We start from the raw sequence: 18,773 nt of genomic DNA, 5'->3' as shown, positions 1-18,773 counted from the left end.
CAGTCCCATCCAGTCTGAACACACATGGTGGCTTCCCCTCACCCCACAGCATTTTCAGTCAACAGACAAAAATTGTTGAGATCATTAACTCTGTAGATTTCTTACGTGTGCTGTGACTAACAGAAATGTGGATGTAACAAAGAGCAGACACTGAGCAGGACAATGATCTCCAAACATTAAAACCACACCTACCGGTCTGGCTGTACCCGCCGAGGGTGGAGGCTGAGTCCGAGCTGGAACAGAGAGCAGAGATCACTGACTGACCACTCACTGCAAAACCGACGTCTGTCTGTATAATAGTTAGTACAAAGCACGTGTCTATTACCTAAGGTATCTTTTCTTTGTGTTCCAGGGCTTTTTTGTGCTTTGCAGCATGGAAAACAAACAGATTGTCTGTGTTACATAAGTCACAAATGGGTATTAGAGGGCGATGTTACATTACTGCTACTGGGAATAGAAGCAAGGAGATAGCAGTGACTTTTTCAAAATCTCTAACATATCCACCCACTGTCAGTAACACACTCCCATCCCATGGCACACACAACGTCATTTGACCCTTTTTATAACAGATAATTTAAATCACATCCTATTTGTTGCAAGCTAAAGACACCACTTGTACAGGTCCCCAGTGTTCTCAATGGTGTTGGATGGAAGCTGTTGTGTTTGCTGGTATATTCTGTTGATGTTCTACCAGCAGGGGTTAAACCAAAGAGAGCCGATGGACAGTTCCTGACCCCACTCTGTGTATGGGATAAATGTGTCAGAGCCCAGCTTCACCATGGCCACGCTGAGGGCAACCTTCAGATGCAACATGCCAAGTGGGCAGGGCAAGAGATGACAAAAATACCTTTACTTCAGACAATTCCACAATTTCTAACGGGCAGGGAGGTTTGGGACTCTGGCTTGAGTTTCTGCTGCTTATTCCCCAGGAAGGCAAAGTCACCGTGCCAGTGGCAGTCAGTGGAAGGAACTCTGTGGTGCATCACCCAGTTTATCAAATCAGCTTTCAGCTATCAGCCTGCCCTGGAACCAGTCAGAACGGGTTTCTGGGGCTGCTCTCAGGGAAGCAGCTCCCACCCTGAGCAACCTGGTGCCAGTTCACCCTCCTTGGAGCACAAAGCTGGAGTGGATAATCACCGAAGGGGCCTCCCCACCACAAATATTCTACACATAGAGTGGTTTTGCCAATTTAGAAAAATGAACCAGCAATGCAGCCAAAATTAATGGCAGCATCTGGAGGAAACCCTGCCGGTGACTCTATCAGGACTTGCATTGCTATTTGCTGTGAAGGACACGTTCCTGAGAGACAAGGAAGAAACCCCAGCCCATGACTCTGCAGGCACGGCTAAAGCAGGACCCATCCACAATAACCCCATGTACTCCAAGCAGAAAGGTGCAAGAGAAATGCTTCTCAGAACTGTGTTACACACAGCTGGCTATCAGAATCAAAACATCTACACTGTGCTCTTTAAAAAGAGGCAAAACATAAAATTATAGACCAAATTTTTGAAACTGAAGCCTCTCTCCCCAGAACATACAAACACTCATAGCCCTTTATGAAAAGTCAGGCTCCCTGGATTCCTGATTTAGTTACAGGTGCAATGATCACTCTGATGACCAGCAGCTACAGCTTCCTCTGAGGGTCAGCCTTAAAGGCATTCTTGATCAGAGCTCTCTAAGTTTTCACTGAGCTTTTAATAAATGCCTTCTGCAACAATCCCCACCACCACTGAAAAGCAGGAAGCAGCCTGGCTGGGTGAAAGCGATGCTCAATAAAAGAACAAAGATCCTACGCAATAAATGCGTTAATGAAACCACCTTTAGTGTCACAAAAGCAATAATATTATTCAGATGTTAAATCAGAAATCCATTTCTAGAACACAAAAATTGTTGTGTTACCTTCTACTTCTCTCCTAGCTACCCCAGGACTGGGAGGAGCTCCAAGACCTTTTCAGAGAAAGAAGAGAAGCTGTACATAGCATAAGAAAAGCAGTAGATTGAGAAAGAAAAAGCAGAAAGAACACTGCCACAAGTGTTTACACAATTTATCTCTGGTCTGGATAGATTGCAGTCACCTGTAGGAAATAACTCTTTGTAGCAGCATGGGGGACCAGACTGGTGTGAATTACAAACCATCAAGTACAATCATGTTTAGTAATATCTGTTATTTCAATTTTACATTATAGTTGAATTTGATTCCTTCAGAATGTTCACTCTACACAAACCTTTGGCTGTCCCATGTGATCTGCCATGCCAGTCTTGAACAGAGCAGAGCACAGAGCTTAAATGCTGGGGAATAAATGAGCACAGCACTGTCACCCTGCAGAATCAAGCCTGATCCCTGCCACTCAGAACACTGAGCAGTCTGTTTGTGCCGTGGTGCACTGAATAGGAAATGTGATAAAGCAATACCTCCCACCTCACATAACGTAGTGTATCCTGAAGAACTGTATTACTGAGCTGCCTCTACACAGCACTGTGCACTTGGGACAGCTGCACCCATTGGTGTAACAGCTCAGATTGAGAGAACAGGTTTTCAATCATGCATAACCATGCTGAATTACTTTATTTCTGCAGTATCATCAAGCATGCACTGGGTTCCTAAAACTATGGCAAAAACAGGGCAGGACACAGCCATGACGGAAATACTGAAGGCATCTCCTAGCTGTGACACAGCCTCCTGCTAAATCCCTTAGCTGTGACATAGCCTGCTGCTAAATCCCCTCAGCTGTGACACAGCCTGCTGCTCTCTCACCAGTGTGAGATGTGCCCAGGAGCTCCCTGTGATCTGTGAGCTCTGTCAGTCACAGAGTGGGCAGAGTGAAGGCTGCACTTGGGGCTGAAATGGACTGGCTCCAGAGATGCTGGATCTCTGCTTTGGCTGAAGATCTGTTTCAAAGATGCTCAGCCCCAGCATGTGTTATCTGCTCTGGCTGAGAGCCAGGCTCTGCCAATTCTGATCACAATTCTGACCATGAATAACTAACTCTGTGAGAGGAGCAGCAGTGGGGCTGCACAGGAGCAGAGCACTGCCTGACAACACCCCTCTGCTCTTGTTCTGTGCAGGACGAGGACCAAAGGCAGCTCCTCCCAGCAGCAGGGGGACACGGGCACACGTTCCTGCATCAGTGCACCAGGCACAGGCAGCAAGATCTCTGGCGTGAAGATTGGGCAAGGTAACCAACGTTCACTACAAGGGGCAGAAACAGCACAGAGGGTAAATACCTGACATTTCACTTACTCCTAGTACTCATTTCACTGACTCATAGCTCTCTTCAATAGCGGGAAAGCAAAATTATTGTGCTATCACAAAGGGCAGCATGGGAATATTTCAATCTTAGGGACAATAAAAAATATTTTAAACCAATTATAAAAGCCTTGGCTGCAACAACCAGGAAAACTGTCTAACAGTATTAAAGGAAAAAACTCCACAAATGTTATTTATTAATGTCAATTGACAATTAGCAGCCTTTATAGTTTTTAATGTTCTCTGAAAATTTAATCTGTAATGTATTACAAAAGCACTGGGTAAACAGAGGGCAACATTTTAATTTTTAACTATAAACAACTGGAACTTGTAGGATCCTCAGTGATTTTTTTTTTTTGTATTAGCATACAAAAGGTCTCCACTTTGTAAAGCCCTGCAATGAGTGCAGAGCCTTGTTCACCTGAACTCTGAGTTACTTCTGATATAAAATAGGACCAAAATAAAACACTTAGATGCCCAAAACCTTCTCTCATCTTCAAAGCATACTGAGGCATTAGAAAAAGTGCCATGGGCAATGAAGGGACTGAAGCACTTGGGGGAAAAAAGGTCAAAATATGTGAGGAAAAAAAGTTTATTTATAAGGCACAACATTTAAAAGACATGATCAATGTCTCTTTGCATGTGCTATGGAAGTCTAAACCCAAAGTCTGAGCCACTTAGACACTACACAGGGATATTCCACAGAGCTTCCAGAGCCTTGCTCCTAGGGAAAAGGAACAGGTGCCCTTTCCCCACTACAGTCACCCATAAGGACACTGATTTTGGTTCCAGCCCTGGGCTAATTTGCTTGGAGCTGAGCTCAGGTACCCATGAAAATCGCTCTTTATGCTTACACATGTACACCATGAGTGGAAAATGGAGAGCAGAAAAAAGTAAAGAGCTTCTGGTTGGAACAACACATGAAAAAATATACTAGCGTCTCAAATGATTGCATAAAAAGCAAGTTTTATGCAAGTTACAACGCTATGGAAAGCTGTGTTGGGAAAGGTGATAAAAGAAGACAACTGAGTAGTCTTTGCACAATTGAGACAAACCAGGCAAACAGGATTGTGTCAGTGCACAGAAAACCACACAGGACTGGAGAACAATGAATTAAATCTCACCTATGTTCAGTGTGGTCTATCAACGGCTTCCTAAAGCTTCTGCATTTTAACTCAGCTGAAATATTCCATGTTGGGCATGAAACCTTCCTTGTCTCACCAGTATTTCAGAGCCAAGTACATTTTTGCCTGACACCAAAGTTACCTGATAGTTACAGACTATTTAAAATAGTTCATGTATTTTCTGAGATTACTCCAAACTTTGGAAGCATTTTGTCAAAAATGTCTCTTTCCTACCAACTGAGGGGCAGTGCCTGGAATTGCCACTAGCAATTCTCACCCTCCCTCATGTATTGATGAGCTGATTTAAGTCCATGCAGGACAGCAAATGTGGGCCAGAGAAGGACAAAGCCTACTTTGAGAAGCACTTCACAGCAAAGTTAGCTGGATGTGCTCACCCAGGACAAAGTAATAGAAATCTGGAACGACCTTCATCTCTGACTTTAAAATACCAGCTTCTGGAGAAATATTACTTCACCAGAAAGTGAAACGTAGTTCAGAGGGGGAAGAAAGAAATGGCAGTGACATTCATGAATCATCCAGTTCTGGAACCTTGAGACTTGCCCATTTTCACACCTTCAGAAATCATCACGATAAGTACTGTCACAACAGGTCCCCACAGCAGTTTTGCTACGCGGTCATATCAAAAAACAATTAAAATCGTTACCTCCAAATTCCTTTCTAGCAGGTGCAGGACTCCTACCGCCTGACAGTATTTAAGAAATGAATGCAGCAATAATGAAAAGTGTCAGTGTAGTAGGAGGGAAGAAAAAGAATGAGAGTTAAAAATCACAAGGGTCACTTTGTTATTAACTATGTAGCCCAAATGCTTCTGAACATCCAGTTTCTCTTAGTGCTCAATTGTTCACATTGTCAGATGATCCAAATGAACTCCACATTAAAAACTTGGACATGATAAAACACATATATACTGATGCCAAAACTAAAGGAATAGCAATGAATCAATGAATGCACAAGTCTATTTCTATTTTACTTTAAAATAGATGCTACAAAAAATGAAGATGTTCAGTAAACATAGCTGTAAAATTTCACATTTTTAAAACTGTGAAACTAAGTTTTTATAAACTTATTCACTAATAATATTTAAATGGTAAAAATGCTGTTATTTCCCACTGCTTTTAAATGTGCCAATTAAACATTTCAATTAAAGAACCAGTGAGCCCAAAGTGCAATACACAGTTTGGGTTTTCACTTTCCAGTCCCTCTCATAGACTGGAAAGCAGATAAATGTTCCTGAGCAGCTGGGAAGGCCCCCAGGTACCTGAGGGGGGAGGCGGGCGCTGCGGAGGAGCCAGACTGGCAATGGCCAGCAATGGACACCCCATAGGCAGCAGTAGGCATCCAATGGGCACCCCATGGTCAGCAGAACAAGGTCCCCGTTACCTGAGGGCGGGGGCGGCCGCTGCGGCGGAGCCGGGCGGGCAGGAGGCGCCACGGGCCGAGGGGGCGGAGGGCGCTTGGGCTCCAGGCTCTGTGCAGGAGGCTCCTTCTGCTGGGCACCAGCCTGCAACTCAGCTGGAGGACAGGGCAGAAAACAAGGCACAAATTAACATCTTGGACATTACAAACATGGCAAAGCTCTTCTAAATAACAATACGGAAGTTCTTGACAGAGGGAAAACAAGAGGAATGAACCAATGATGAAAAGAAGCAGATTCCCTACATCAAAACTTTTGCCTCACATGTTATAGTAAATTCACGTTTTCCATGAAATCTTGAACAATCTTACCAATTGCAGCATTCCACATTTTGATTTTGACTCTAACCTGTGAACTAAGTTCTCTGGAAAAAAAATGCTACAAAGGGAATTCTCAAGGCATTTCAGCAGATCAAATAAACTCAATACCAAGTCACTCCAAGCACCATCACTGTGTTCACATGTTCATAATTTAAAAAAAGGCTGTGTTTAAACAGAAGTTTTCATATTGTGCTCCCAATTTGCAAATGTGCTGATTACAATTTCTGTCTTGGAACTGACAGGAGTAGGGATGGTCAGGGGCCGCATTCCCAGAGACGACTGGGGTGAGCCAGGATCCTACAGACCCACTGCAGCAGAACTGGGCTGTGCCAGTGTGCAGTACCCATCGTGTGTGCCCACAGGGCCCAGGAGCCTCTTGAGGCAGCGCAGCAGTGCAGTACCCACTGTGTGTGCACACAGGGCCCAGGAGCCTCTTAAAGCACGAGGGCTGTGCAGCACCCACCTTGTGAGGACACAGGGGGCCCAGGAACCTTCCCCGGGGCCCGGCTGGGCCTGGCCGGCAGCGCGGGGCCCTCCGGCAGCGTCGGGGACTGGCAGGGGCTGGAGCGCGGGGAGGAGCTCGGGGACGTGCCCAGCCCGGAGCTCGACGTCGGCTGCAGGTGCTGGGGAAGGATTTCTTCCACTTCAGCGCTGTAGTCATCGATGTCTCCTGCAGAACACAGTCCAGGGGAGAAAAGCACATAAAAATGAGATCTTTTGAAAGAAAAGCCCCCAGGTTCCAAGGAATTAGCTCAGCAACCAAAGTGTGATTCTCACATCCCAAAATTACACATGAAGAACACAAATGTATTCAAACCAGCTGAAAATACTTCAAGCGTGCAATATATATTATAGATATATATTAAAGGTAATTGTAACAGTGCGGCAAATGTGAAGTTGATTAATCTAAGAAACAATTATCTTCACAGGTTATTTCCTTGGTTTGCAATATGACAAGCTTCATTGCTCTTCAGAAGGCTGGGCAGGGGATTTCAAGGTATCTGTTATTTGTAACAACTTCTGCTTGCAAAAAGTGGAACAGTGTTTAAAAAAAGGCTCAACATAGATGTGCTTTAGAAAAGTAAACTGTCAATTTAGAACATATTTAGAATATATTTAAATGTAGATAAGAGTGAAGCAGATTGTTGAGATACTGTTGGAAATAATGTGATTTCTAATCTGTTTTAGATATATATTTATATATGCATTACATATATTTATATATGCATTAAATTACCACATCATTCAGGACTGTAAGCATTTCAAAGTGAGGAATGCTTTATCTCAACAAACCTTCCATGTCATAGTCTGCAGTAACCTCAGCATCTTCACAAAGCAAAGTGGAGCTTGTGGATGAAGGCAGTCCAATATTAATCTTCTCTAGATTCATTTCATCTTCCAAACTTCTGATCCAATCTGGATTTTTCAAGTTGATATTTATAATCCTTCCTTGTAGCTGAATTGCCAAAAAAGGTATGCACAAAACAGAAGTTGTTAAGAGTAGGAATGTTAAAGCTCAGCATTTTAGATTTAAAAAGAAAATAATAACTACTGAAAATATCACTAATAAGGTTATAGGAATTTCTGTGACTAAACAATAATTATGATTTTCACTTCATTTTGGTAGGTAACTACACTTATGTAACAAACTCCTCATTACAACCATTTAATTTTTTTTTGGTAGAAAAACTAGCAACTCCTCTCCTACGGTTCTCCTTCTCAGTTAAATGGGAAGCTTCTGGTTTTTTTTACTGTGACACTATTATTTAAAAGAAAAAGAGACTTGCTTATAAACTACATAAATGAAGTAATTTTTAGAGGCCGGCACAGAGCTGGTCCTCGTTCTGTAAAGTGACATTTTACCCAGAACCCCTTTCCTGTCTGACCTGCCAGTGACATCTCAGCAGACCCAGGGATCCACCTGCAAACATCACACATTCCAAGTCTTAACAGCCACACACTAGTCAAAATTTAAACATCAGAAGTTAAATTTTCACAAGGATTAAATACTGACCCCACAGAAGTCAATGCAAGCTGAAATGTTGACACTTTTCAGAGTTTGTAGAACAGAAGTGCTAAATTTTTAATAACTGCAGGCTATAAAGATTTTTAACTGGTTAATTCAAGGAACTAAACTCTGCTTTTTAAATCATAAAAGACCCCAAACCCATCATTTGATGAATATGCATCTCAATAGCTCCTAATTTATTTTTAGGAGGATATTGTTAGAGAAATGAGGCTTGATACTTCTTTTATATGGCTTTTGAAACTCAACATATGGCATGTTGCTACTGAGAGGAAAAAAACGAAGATGCAAAAGTCTAGTACAGAACAGAAAAAACTTGTAAGAATCAAAGAAAAACAGTAAATCCAATCCCAAAGAAAAACAGTAAATCCAATCCACTAAAGAAGACTTTAAAAAGCTGGATTTTCTCTTGCTATACAAAGATTCAGTCATTTTTACATTACCTCAGTACCATTCAAATTCATAACATTCAGAGCAGAGCTTCCTTCCAAAAATGTTACCCACATCTTGTCTTCCACAAACCTGCAAAGTTCATTGGGAACAATAACCACAAAATACCAGAACACTTCACAGTACAATTGCTAGCCTAGTGCAAATGCAACATCCTCATTTTCAGTTTAAAACTACTAACCTAATTCTAGAATACAACATTTGTATAAAGTTCTCAAGAGTATCTGGAAAAATCATGTCTGAAAACTGAGACACACAGAAATGAATTCTAAAGACACTTAAGTACGCTAAATGAATTCTAAAGACACTTAAGCTGAAATTCAAATGCTAAAAATTAAACAGATCATACCTGAAAAGTTATTTCCTATCTAAGGAAATAACTTTATTCAGGATGATCCCTTTGAACCCAAACATTTCCATGAGTCTACAAGCAGAGATAAAAAGCAAGAAGTTTTTTAACCTTATAAGTATAACTTCGCCATAGCTTGCGAATTTTTGAAGAAGATCATCAATCAAGTTATCATCAAAATAGTTTTCTTCAGCTGAAGAACTTCTGATGGAGACCATCACAGTGCCATCAGGGGGACCTTGCGTTGCAATCACCTCCTTGTACACCTTCTGTCTCTCTTCTGCTTCAATTTCAAATATGTCAATGTCAATCAGTGCAACCACAGGCCTTGGAAAAAACAGACAAGAAAATCCTGTCAGCAGAGTATCTGAGCAACAAAACACACAGCATGGGCATTCAATCTCAGGGAGTGGTGTATGAAATGGAATTGGAACCTGTGGTCAGATGTTTTCAGCTCTGCTCTCCCATAGTGAAGCAAAGTGCCAGGGTTCCATGTGTAAGGGACATTAGTGTCACTGTGGAAACTGGCATTCAGGAGATCCAGGTCTTCAGCTGCAACCAGCAATGACAAAGGAGGAAAAACACAGTGATTGCAAGGGTGTGCTAATCATAAAGAGAAAACACAGGAAGTAAATCCAAATAGAGTGTCTTATAGCAAGCCCCCTGCTCAAAGCTCCTTCTCCACTCCTCAGATGTCAGTAAGTGGGATGTGATTCACGGCCCTTTCTTTCAGCCTCACTGTGTTCACTGAAGGTCTGTTACCAGTGTGCTGTATCCTACCAAGCCAGGAACAGGAGCTCAGCATCACTGACATTGTGAGCATCACTAAATGGATCCTCTGAGTCACGTAAAGAACATTTCAGACAGCTGAAGGAAAGCCTCAAACCTGATCGGTCAAAGGGCCATTTCCTCCTCCTCCAGAGGATCCGGTCCGTCCACGCCGGCGTGCGGCACTTCTCACTGGTGTCATAGTCATCAGAGAACAGGTCATACTTGTACGTGGGGGCAAAATTGATCTTCCCTTCCAGAAATCCCCTGAAAATCTGTACCAACACAAGGGAAACAGCTGTAATCAACCAGAGTTCTCTATGCTAACACTGACAACCTATATAAACATCTCAAAACACAATTTAAAAACCTGCTACTTGTTAAAACGGATTCCTCTCCACATTTTGCCTACTGAAAACATTTGACACTGTGACTAAACACATTTGACACTATGACTAACCAGTGACCCAGACAATCACCAATGGACAGAAGTATGCCAGTAGTTATATCTTGAAGCCCAGGGTTAGGAATGACCTACTGTTCCTTCAATGTCATGACCGACTGGAGGTCACCCAGAACACTGATGCTGTAACACAGCACTTCATTCTGCTGCTTATTGGTTCCTGGGTCAGCAAAAGTGGGGAATTCAGGCACACATTTTATGGTTTATATCTATCTGAACATGACAAATTCTCCCATAAATTCACAGACACACACTGGTTGGGGTGGGAAGGGACCCTAAAGATCATCCAGTTCCAAGCCCTTGCCATGGGCAAAGATGCCATTCACCAGACCAGGTTGATCAGGGTGCCTTCCAAATTCTTCAAGGAAAAAGCTGACACAAGTTGCCCCATCAAATAAATAAACCCCAAAAAAACCAAGAAGAGTCCTTAATACATTCAATCTATTCCAAGTGAGCTTCTCACTCATTAAGTGTTTAAGCTGGACACCAAATGAAACCCTTTAGCTAATTCAGTCAGCTCTATTCTTGAGTTCAACCTTCTATGGGCATCTTTCCTTCACTTCAGAAATGTGTAAAATAGAAATCTAACTTGGATCTTATCTGCACCGAGTGGCAGGCTGACCTGCTTCTCTTGCTGGAAATACAATTTGAAATTCAGTCAATTTAAAAGTCAATGTCAGAAGATCAGTGTCAGAATGCTGGAAGCTTCACAACTTCTGAGACAATTAATTTGGCTTCAGTAATTGTTTCCTAACCTACTTTAATGGAGCAAGCTGCTGTGTTAACACCTTTCCTGAGCAGCAGGAACAGATGTGAACCTGCCCCAGCAGGGACAGAGCTGGTACTCAGCCAGCAGTTCCCAAACCATGGGATATCAGCTCAACAGGCAATGCTGCTCCTGCTCCCGGGCCAGGAGTCCTTTCCTGGCAGTTCCATGTTCTGGCAGTTTCCATAGATTTGTCCAGCTCTCTAAGTGCTGGAGGTGTCTCCACAACCTCTACACATCATGTTTTGATCCACTTGACAGACAATGTGACAAACAGACAGTGCTGTCTGACCGTGTGAATGTACACCTTGCTTCCTCTAGCCAACAGCTGTTAAACAAACAACTGAGTGAGTAAAAAAATCCAGTGTTTTGCCTCCTGTTCTGGTGCACGAGATCCCAGCACAAATGGAAGGGAAATCAGCAAACCCTAAATCAGCAAAAGCACTGCTTGTGATCCAAGTGCTAGTGAGCAGACAGGACCAACAATTGAGGATTGTCTCTCTTTTTACCATGTCCAGCCTTCCCACACAGAGCTGCAGAGAGGGAACAAGAAACCCAACAAATGTAAAAAAATGTAGCTTTCTTCACACTTGGTTATTCTGTGTTTTCTTTGCAAATAAAGCTACCATTTGGACTAGTCCTTTTCCCAACAGTAACAGCATTAGGCCTATTACAATTTAACTACAGAGTAACGTTACCAAACATTATAATTATTCTTCTAGAATAGTTACATCTCACAAAAGAAAAATATTATAATTAGCAAGCTCCATGCTGAGGATACAGATTTACAGGAGCATCAGAGCAATTGCTAAAACCAGTTATAAAAGGAAGTATTCTGAAGTCGGTGACGTTTGAACACACCTGCCCAGAGTTTTTCTGGTTGATGAGCTGGTCTCCTGCTATGAGGGGATCCCAGTTCTGCTGTCGGATCAGCTCCTTCACCTCCTCATTGGGCAGATCTATTCGATAATTGAAGTCCCCACACCAAAAAATGTAGTCATGGGAGAAGAGCATCCTTCCCTGCAAAACAGCAGCACACACTGGAAGTAAAGCAATGAGTGACACATTTACTGCTTCCAGGTTCACAAACTCAGTTTTTTGCTGTGAAATATGTATCATTTCTGGGTGATGAAGACAACTGAAACACACCCTAGTATTCAGTGTCCCTATGGTTACAACAACATGATCAAAAGTGTGGTGTTAATATATGGAACACAAGAGAATTGACATTTCCTATGGAGTTCCCATTTCTAAAGCAACACGACTCAAGTGAATTGGATTCTAAAACTCTTCATCTTCCTCCCTCCTGTTTCAGAAGCCTGCTCAAAGGTGATGGCTGCTGCCTGTGACAGAGGAGAACGTAACACTCCCTGGGACTCCGTGACACGGTCTCCTGACAAACTGCAAATCCAGAGCTTCATCATTCACATTTAATTGAAGACTTTTCAGTTCCATCTCATTTTCATCACTAGAGAGAGACATCAGGGCTTTATTACTTTAAACAAAGCCCAGATTTTAGAGTGACAACTTTTACTTCCCCCTTTGTTTTGATTTTTCCACTGTCCATAAGTAAAATCAAGCAGATACACTGGCACATTGAAAAAACAGCAGTAAGGAAACTGTTGGATACTTGCTAGGAAAACTGTAACATGACAGTGGGGACAAATTTAGAAAATAAAAACCCTGTAAAATAAGATGTAAGACTCCTGCCCAGTGCCACAGAAATTCACAAATTTAAGTTTGATGGCAAAACTTAAAACAGCTGTAAGTCTCAAAGAAGCATTTTGTTGCACTGATAACAGTTTCAACTTGGCGATTTGACAATGAGAACACGGCATGGAATAATTCCTGCGTACTGAGAACAGGGCTGTTTTGCAGGGATTTTTCCTCATAGGTGATTGTTTCCTGTGCCTACCTTCCTGCCTAAAGTTCTACTGCATGTCAGGGATCTGTAAGGTCTCTTTCCTACACCTAGTCCTTGATTCCAAATGCAAGTGAACTAATGTTCCATCATGGCAAGGTCTGTTCTTTCTGCAGTGTTCTGTTTTAATAAACATTGTGGGAGCTCAGTTATCTCTGAGATGTCTAACCCAAGGAAATCTGATTTCCACAGGAAACTGGGGAAAGGGAAAAATGCAAATAGAGCTTTGGGATGACACCGCTGGGGCTCCAAGGGTTTCACGTTGCATTTGTTATGGAATTTGAACACAGCACTTACCATTGGAAAGCCAAGCTTGCGAGAAATCTCTACAAAGTCTTCATTTCTCTCCTTGACCTGGGACTGGCCTGCAGCAAAGTGACTGCACACAAAGCAAAGGCTGGAGGTGTGGAACAGCATCCGAATGGCCACGGCCCCCTTGTTCCCCGTGGCTCCTCCCATGCCAGTCTTGACAGTATCCACAGCAACATCCCTGCAACAGTGGAACAGCTGTTAAACCTTCCAGGAGCTGGCACAGCTGGCTCTGAGTGTGACAGACACACTGTTCTCCCAGCCACAGGCTGGTTTTAAAAAGTCCCAACAGTCACTGAGCATTGACAGGATACAACCTCAGCTTTCCAAGCTCTCTGGGCAACCAGTGCTCTCTGGGCATTTGAGAAAAGAACCTTAAGAGCTACTTCAGCAGAAGGGGGAACAGCTCTCCCAGAGCCCCACACAGCTCTGAGGAGGTTTGGGGGTTATCTCTCAACACAAGGCACGCTGAGGGTGACCCAGGCTCACTGACCTGATAAAGGGAGCGTGCTGGGGCCTGATGAACACGAAGAGGCAGACGCCCACCAGCTGCTCTGAGGCCAGCAGAACGTACTTGTAATCCCTGGAGATGGTCTTCTGCAGCTCTGCAGCCCAGAGCTTCTGGTTCGTGGTGCTGGCAGGGAGATTAAAAACACCAGGTTGGGAATGAACCAAAGTGAACAGGTTTGAGCTGGTGACTGAGCTGAGCTACATCCAAGGACCTGCAGCAAACCTTGAGGCAGTGAACCAAAGCCAAGCTAGGAATGGTGCTCAGATGCCTCCCAGCAGAGACACAAGCTCGAGGCTGTCATGGCATCATTGTTAGCAATTCAGTCTCTACACACACTGCCTCACTGTTCCCAACACCACGGACAACTGTAGGAGCCATGGCTAGCTTTGCTGTATTTACACACCAAGACTACAGGGGGAAAACCTAAGGATTGTTTTAGAGAGTCACTCCTAGCCTAGAGCTCAGTCAATACTGGAAAACAGGTGGAACAGTCTTAGATCAAGAAAAACATGAAAATTTGAAAAATATCAGGCCTGCAAAGAGCATTAACTACACAAAGGGTGAAATGAGGGGTTACAAGCTGACACCTGGTGCCCAACAGACAAAGCTCTGCACAAAGGCTACAGTACCATAGGCTGTATGTGCTCTTCCCAACGAGTTAAACCTTCCCTAACACCAGGAAACACACAAAGCGGGCAGAGAAAACAATGGACACAGGGAATATGGTCCCAGGACTACACACACTGGATATCTCTGGTAACAGCCACCACTGGGAAAAATGTATTTACATGACCCTTGTCTGCTAGGAGTGAAAAATGCCAACTCCACAGCAATGCATCCATGCAATACATGGAATGGCAGTGCAAACTAACAGTATGGAAGGAAACCTTCCTTTGTACAGATCACAACCTGGTACATAACAGCACTCCAACAACACATGCTTTGGGAAAGATGTTCACAGGATTTGCTGTTAACAGCAATACCAGACACAGCAACTGAAGAGCACTGCAAGCACTGGAGAAACCACAATTTCAAATAACATATGACTAGAAAAATGTGATTATCAGCAAAACAAGTAGTGCGTGGATTGGATCACCCACCTGGCATTCACAATGTTTCCTGCATTTAACTCCACCATTTCTTCAAATCCAATGGCAAATATGTCCACAGGTTTGTTTTTGTGATCTTGAGGTAAATAGGGAAAGAGTTATTTCTTGTTTCTAATTAACTCAACAATCAAGACCTCATCCATCTATATATACTCATACATATGTTCATTTTAAGGAAAAATAGTCCTTCCTTGGAAAGAAATTCCTCCTTGTGAGGGTGGGCAGGCACTGGCACAGGGTGCCCAGAGCAGCTGTGGCTGCCCCTGGATCCCTGGCAGTGTCCAAGGCCAGGCTGCATGGGGTTTGGAGCAGCCTGGGACAGTGGAATGTGTCCCTGCCCATGGCACAGGTGGCACTGGGTGAATTTTAAGGTCCCTTCCAACACAAACCAGTGTGGGATTCTGTAAAATTCCAGTTGTCTCAAAGAAGCTTATAAATAAATGCAGATTTTGCAAGGTGTTTCTCTGGCAGGGGGTGGAGCTGCATCTTTACCGTCCCTCCCTACACAGTTCTACAGTTCTGTGATAGCTGTTTCTGTGTTTGTGATCTCTGTACAAAAATCAGATCTTTCCAGTAAAAGTAATGGCAGAACAGAGATGCTACCTTGGAATTCATGGATCCCAGCCAGCTTGGGGGCATCCAGCAGCCAGTCAGTGAGGGTTTGATTTCTGAAGGCAATGCTGCGGAACTGCTTCCCCCCGTTGACGTTCCACGTTCCCACGCACACTCGGATCTTCTTGGGTTTGGCATACTTGTAGAAGTTCTCACACATGCTCTTCAGCACTTTCACAGATGCTGCAAGAACATTGGAAAAGGCATTCGCTTTATGGAGAACGTTCCAGAAAGCTGGCACTGAGATCTGCCCAATGCACGTGCACAGACAAAGCTAAAGTGCGAAAGCACAGGGAATGCAGCCTGCCCAGGGGAGAGTACTCTTAGGGACACACACTGACCAAAAAACAGCAGCAATTGGTTCAGAATTACATAGAGACAAATGATACACGAGGAAACAATCCCCATGTTTTATAAATATCTGCTGTTCTTTCATCTCATCCATGACTTTCTAGGGAAGCCATCATTTTCTGTACATATCTGGCTCATTTCCACAGATTAAATTAATGAAATCCAATCTCTGTTACAGAACCAACATGCATGTATATTAATTCCCAGCAGGGTAAAAGTTGCTGATACACTACAAGTACTAAAATAGAGAAGGTACATTATTTCATCATATTAGAGTATGTCTATTTAAGCCACAAATCTGAATTCTTTTTCGATCAGTTGAATTCCTGAAGAGCTGCTTTAGTGAGGACAGTAGGCTGGGATTCAAACTAATTAAACTCATTTCTCTGTCCCATCAGCCCTTCCCTTTGCCGTGTTTTTATCTCCCAAATGAAGAGAGAGGAATGACCCATATGTGAAGGACACTGTGAGAAACACAGAAAGGAAAAAGCTGACTCAATGCTCAGGTATTTACCTCAGTTGTAATAATTTACCTATTTTGAATGTTCTCAAGTTATCTGACTCCAAAAGAACAATTTAAACAATATTAGAGGGAATTCTTCCCTTCACTTGATGCTGTCTAGAAAAATAGTTACTGGGAACAGCATTTCCATTTAAATTCCCCAAATAAGATGATTACTGAGCTGCTGCTGTCTTTTCAGTCACTCTTGGCTACCTGGTCAAAACAAAAATCAGGCATTCTCTATCCCTACTGGGTTTGAAAAAAACTGGGAGCAAGAGAAGGAAATCTATTGTGTTTGTTGGCTGGGAATGCTTTCTCTGCTGAACAAATCGCACACCCATAACTAGGCCAAACACACAGAAAACAAAAAGGACTGGTTGGTGTCTCCCTGCTGCTCCAAGCTTATCATGCTCAGGATCATGCGTTCATCAAAAGCCAGGGAAAAGAATTCTAGGAAACAGCAGGGAGCCCACAGGATCATTGAGCCCTCCAGGCACGAGGGTCTGAGACCCCAAACACGGGCTCTGCTCCTGCCCCACACTGCAGGCAACTCCAGCCAGGAATTGGACAACACCTGCACAAAAGGCCACAGAGGGTGGAGGACATGAGCTACCTCAGCACCCGGCCCCTGAAGGGAAACAATCCCAGCAATTCTGTAGCCACAGCACATCCAAAATCCAACTCATCCCGAGGGCTGGCTGGAAGCACAGCCGGAACCCCACGAACCCAGAGCAGCCGTGCAGCCCTGCAGAGAGGAGCCTCCGCAGCACTCTGAGCCACTTTAACAGCACAGTCTGCACATTGCTCCTCTGGGGGTCCATCTTTTTATGCTCAAAATTTACTGGGTCTCCGCCTCACTTTAGTCACTCCAAATCATTCAGTTGCTACTGAGCAGCTTTTAAGAAAAGCTGCAAAATTTCAGTATTGCCTGTTTAACCCCTGATGTTGTCATGAGACCCTAATGTGAAAAGCCTTACCAGGTTAGACTCTAACTTGAAAAGTTAACTGACAACAAGCTTATCACAAACAAAAAATTTATTTCTTCAAATTAGCAATCTTCCTAAATTGTAGAATGACTTTTTTTATTAATTTGAGTAATTAAAAATAAAAATTTCTACTTCTTCCCAAAATACTGAGTGAACCACGTGCTTTTCAGAGCACCTGAGACCATGATTTTCCTACATATTTCTGGTCATTGATCTTTTCAGCAAAATTGTGCCTCACTCTACAACATCAGAAATCCAATCAGTTAGAGTTTCTGTTATTTGCAGAAAAAATACTTTGACTGCTGCTCTTGCTAGACAAGCAGAAATTTGGAAATCAGTTTTACAAAGGGAGTGTAATTTAAAATTGTTGGGAATATTCTGTGCAACTGAATGGAACTGTTGGAACTTGATGGAACTGTTTCACTGAAACTTCCAAATTCCTGTAGGAATATTTCAATACATGCAATTCGTATCCAGCTGAAACCCTGAAATGCTAAAAAATAGTTGATTTATAACTCTTACAAAAAAAAAATCTAATTCTACTAAATAACAAAAATTAGACACAAATAATACCAACAGTAATTGATAAATATATTAAAAAATAGCTGGCTTTTCTTCCAGAGCTCTAAGATAGAAGGCAATAGCATCAGTGAGTGTGAGCAGTCATTCCAATGAGCATTGGTTACACTGACAAGATGCCAGTGAATCACTTAATATCAGACATTGCCTGCGACTCACATTTCATTCTTTACATACTCACTGAGACTTAAGCAGGTGGAGTAAAAGACATACAGGAAAAGCAAAACCGGCCAATGAAAGGGCCATTTAAATTTGCTCAACACCCAGTAAATTCTGCATAGATTTTAGAGCATTAGGAATATTTTAGTTTAAATAATGGTTTCTGGGAACAAGAACAGGAAGTGCTGCACAGCTGACAAGTGTGCTGCATGAACACAAGCAAGTGGAACCTTCTAGCAGCAAGTAAGATGTAATTACACATTGTACTGGAGAATTTCACCTCTTATACTAAACAAAGCAGAAATACAGAAGCCTCCAAATCAGATAAAGAGGAAAATTCCTTTGCAGCTGGGGCATGTGCAAAAAAGAAAACCCAGCAAATCAGCTGCCTCATTTCCTAACTCACACCCAAGCTCAAATGCAGCATTTTCACCTCTTACACTCTCACTTTTATTGGACTAAAGGATGTTAGGGCACGGGAATGCCAGATCCAAACACCACCAGGACAATGGGAGCCCACAGCCCAATATCACACAGACACAAGAGAAGCCAGAGGACAGCAGCAGCTGCTCAGGGATTTACAGCTTATTTTACTGTGCTATACTATACCTGATTGCAATGATTGCTCTGAAACTACGGATGCAGTAAGAGGGAAACAAGAAAAGATTAGTCAAATAACTTATTGCTTTTTAGGATTTTCCAGCAATGTGTGAGAGAACATGCTGTTAATACACAATTTATTACACATAACCATTGGCATCAGTTAAGGCATATGCTTTGTGCTGC

The 18,773-nt window shown here is 42.8% G+C and overlaps 1 protein-coding gene across 8 annotated transcripts in view; it reads right to left on the bottom strand.

The window, feature by feature from the left end:
* The window catches only part of SYNJ1 (synaptojanin 1), a 48,558-nt gene that overhangs the window by 8,362 nt on the left and 21,423 nt on the right, over nucleotides 1–18,773 (bottom strand). For 7 of the 8 annotated variants that reach the window (XM_058019102.1, XM_058019094.1, XM_058019096.1 and 4 more), the window contains exons 13-29: nucleotides 18,597–18,620; nucleotides 15,402–15,593; nucleotides 14,790–14,874; nucleotides 13,672–13,812; nucleotides 13,167–13,359; nucleotides 11,810–11,968; nucleotides 9,838–9,994; nucleotides 9,386–9,503; nucleotides 9,063–9,278; nucleotides 8,596–8,674; nucleotides 7,420–7,582; nucleotides 6,590–6,796; nucleotides 5,773–5,904; nucleotides 5,036–5,074; nucleotides 1,900–1,947; nucleotides 326–364; nucleotides 193–233 (exon numbers count right to left, since the gene is read on the bottom strand). In XM_058019102.1, coding sequence (XP_057875085.1) covers nucleotides 193–233; nucleotides 326–364; nucleotides 1,900–1,947; nucleotides 5,036–5,074; nucleotides 5,773–5,904; nucleotides 6,590–6,796; nucleotides 7,420–7,582; nucleotides 8,596–8,674; nucleotides 9,063–9,278; nucleotides 9,386–9,503; nucleotides 9,838–9,994; nucleotides 11,810–11,968; nucleotides 13,167–13,359; nucleotides 13,672–13,812; nucleotides 14,790–14,874; nucleotides 15,402–15,593; nucleotides 18,597–18,620 — 2,033 coding nt within the window. The remainder of the gene's footprint in view (nucleotides 1–192; nucleotides 234–325; nucleotides 365–1,899; nucleotides 1,948–5,035; nucleotides 5,075–5,772; nucleotides 5,905–6,589; nucleotides 6,797–7,419; nucleotides 7,583–8,595; nucleotides 8,675–9,062; nucleotides 9,279–9,385; nucleotides 9,504–9,837; nucleotides 9,995–11,809; nucleotides 11,969–13,166; nucleotides 13,360–13,671; nucleotides 13,813–14,789; nucleotides 14,875–15,401; nucleotides 15,594–18,596; nucleotides 18,621–18,773) is intronic. The other variant, XM_058019101.1, reaches the window with a different exon arrangement.

Source organism: Melospiza georgiana, chromosome 2 (assembly GCF_028018845.1).
Source record: "Melospiza georgiana isolate bMelGeo1 chromosome 2, bMelGeo1.pri, whole genome shotgun sequence".
NCBI lineage: Eukaryota > Metazoa > Chordata > Aves > Passeriformes > Passerellidae > Melospiza > Melospiza georgiana.
The sequence above is the reverse complement of the archived record's forward strand: the minus strand, read 5'-3'. Positions and strand labels throughout refer to the sequence as shown.